Here is a 1,924-nt window from a genome sequence, read left to right on the forward strand (position 1 = left end):
GGTAACTACGGGGAGGAAGTGGGAGGGGAGCTGTTGCATTGTGGTAAATTTTGGTCAATGACATGAGACAAAGTATATGTGAACTGCTGCATGAAAAGTGAATTTACTCTGTAAATCTTCACCCAAATCAAAATAAAATAAAAAAAAAAAAAGATCCTGTTAGAACTAATTTTTCTAAGAAGAATTATTATCATAAATATGGAATAATCTGTATGTTAAGAGAAGGAAGTAATCAAAGAATACATATGAAGGAATCTAAAATATGGTAAAACAAAAGTTAAAGCAAGTCATAATCAAGTGGGACCATTGTTAGGGCAAATGAAAATATCAACAAACCTGTACAAAGACAACGAAAGTTCTCGCATGTTTTAGGGCACACATCAGAAAATAATTCAAAGACAACTCTTCCAGCTGAAAAAGAAGGTAGTTGGTTTAAATCTCTTTAAAATATTAAATGCTTGTATATAAATGTTAAACAAGAACATTCCTTTTCTTACCAGGTTGATTGTTAATGGCAATATCAAAAAAGCATCGAGGACGCTGAACTTTTATTCCCATGGCTCCAATAATTCAATCTGTGAGTAAAATGTAGTTTAAGGCAAACTAAAACAGCAAAGATATTTCAGAAATTTCCGGGGGGAAAAAAAAATCTGTGGAACAAAAACTAGAAATGTAGTTTGAATTTTGACATTTATTTCCATGAGATAAATCACAAAAGAGCATTAGCACTTCCTTTTTAGATACTACGTTATCAGACAAACAGAAAAGACTTAAAAGAGAAAAGATTCCACTATTATCATATAATTCAGTTTCTATTTTACCAACTGAATATAGACTGCTAACCCAAATTGTAAATTGTATAGTCTGTATGGTAGTAAACTCAACAAGCAGATTACCTTTAAACAGGAAGGCAAAAATCTAGGACAACTGATCCAATACTTTTGCGCCTAGAAAATGAAAATGAGAGTTTGATTAAAATAGTTTTAAAAAGAAAAACATTCAAATTCCTAAAATATAGCAATAACAAATCATGTAGGAAAAAGGTAAGTGGCTATTTTAATGACAGTAATACACTGTAGGTTTATATTCTGAGTTGAAGTACATTAAGTTTTGTAACATGAGACTACTTTCTGATCATGAACAGCCTTTACTAATATGCTAGTATAGACACAAAAAATACCAACAAGGGAGATAAGCTGTGTAACAACTTTATCTATATAGCAGACAGCTAACATTTAATGGATATTTTTTTGATAAAACATTTATTTTAAGGACTTAAAATGTCTGAATTATAATACTTGGTGGAGGATGACATTGTAGGGTGAAGAAACAAAGCCACCACATATAAATAGAATCCAAGTGAAAGATTATAAAAACGACAGTTTCATTTGAGACTAACTGAAGTATATACACTTTTCAAAAAATTATATCTAAATTAAGCTGGTGGTCCAACACATAGTATACAATATTTTAGATCCAAAGAGGCTTGGAATGGCCTATACTCTCTACTCTAAACATACTCCCCCCTTATCAATTTCCAGTTGAAATTTTTATTGAGATAATTGTAGATTCAATGCAGTTGTAATAAATAAAACAGAGATCCAGTGTATACTTTATCCAGTTTCCCCCAGTGGTAACATTTTGTATAACTGGAGAATAACAGCATAACCAGGATATCCACCTTGATACAATCCACCTATCTTATTCATATTTCCTCAGTGTTACTTGTATTCACTTGTGTGAATTTAATTCTATTCAATTTTATCACATATCCATCACTATCCTTTAATAATTTTATGTTACATAAACCACAAATCAGAACATATAATAACAAAACCAAAGAGAGGAACAGAACTCCTTTACGCAGTTACCAACTATTTGAAAAACATAAATTATACATATTCATTGGTTTAACGCTGATTAA

The 1,924-nt window shown here is 30.8% G+C and overlaps 1 protein-coding gene across 1 annotated transcript in view; it reads right to left on the reverse strand.

The window, feature by feature from the left end:
* The window catches only part of PPIG (peptidylprolyl isomerase G), a 79,383-nt gene extending 78,825 nt beyond the window's left edge, over positions 1-558 (reverse strand). Inside the window, exons 1-2 of the mRNA XM_042781284.1 lie at positions 498-558; positions 337-411 (exon numbers count right to left, since the gene is read on the reverse strand). Of these exons, the coding sequence (XP_042637218.1) occupies positions 337-411; positions 498-558 (136 nt within the window). The remainder of the gene's footprint in view (positions 1-336; positions 412-497) is intronic.
* Positions 559-1,924: the final 1,366 nt, after the last annotated feature.

The sequence above is a fragment of the Orycteropus afer genome, unplaced genomic scaffold (assembly GCF_000298275.1).
Source record: "Orycteropus afer afer isolate SDZICR_OR568_19922 unplaced genomic scaffold, OryAfe1.0 scaffold00001, whole genome shotgun sequence".
NCBI classification, from domain to species: domain Eukaryota; kingdom Metazoa; phylum Chordata; class Mammalia; order Tubulidentata; family Orycteropodidae; genus Orycteropus; species Orycteropus afer.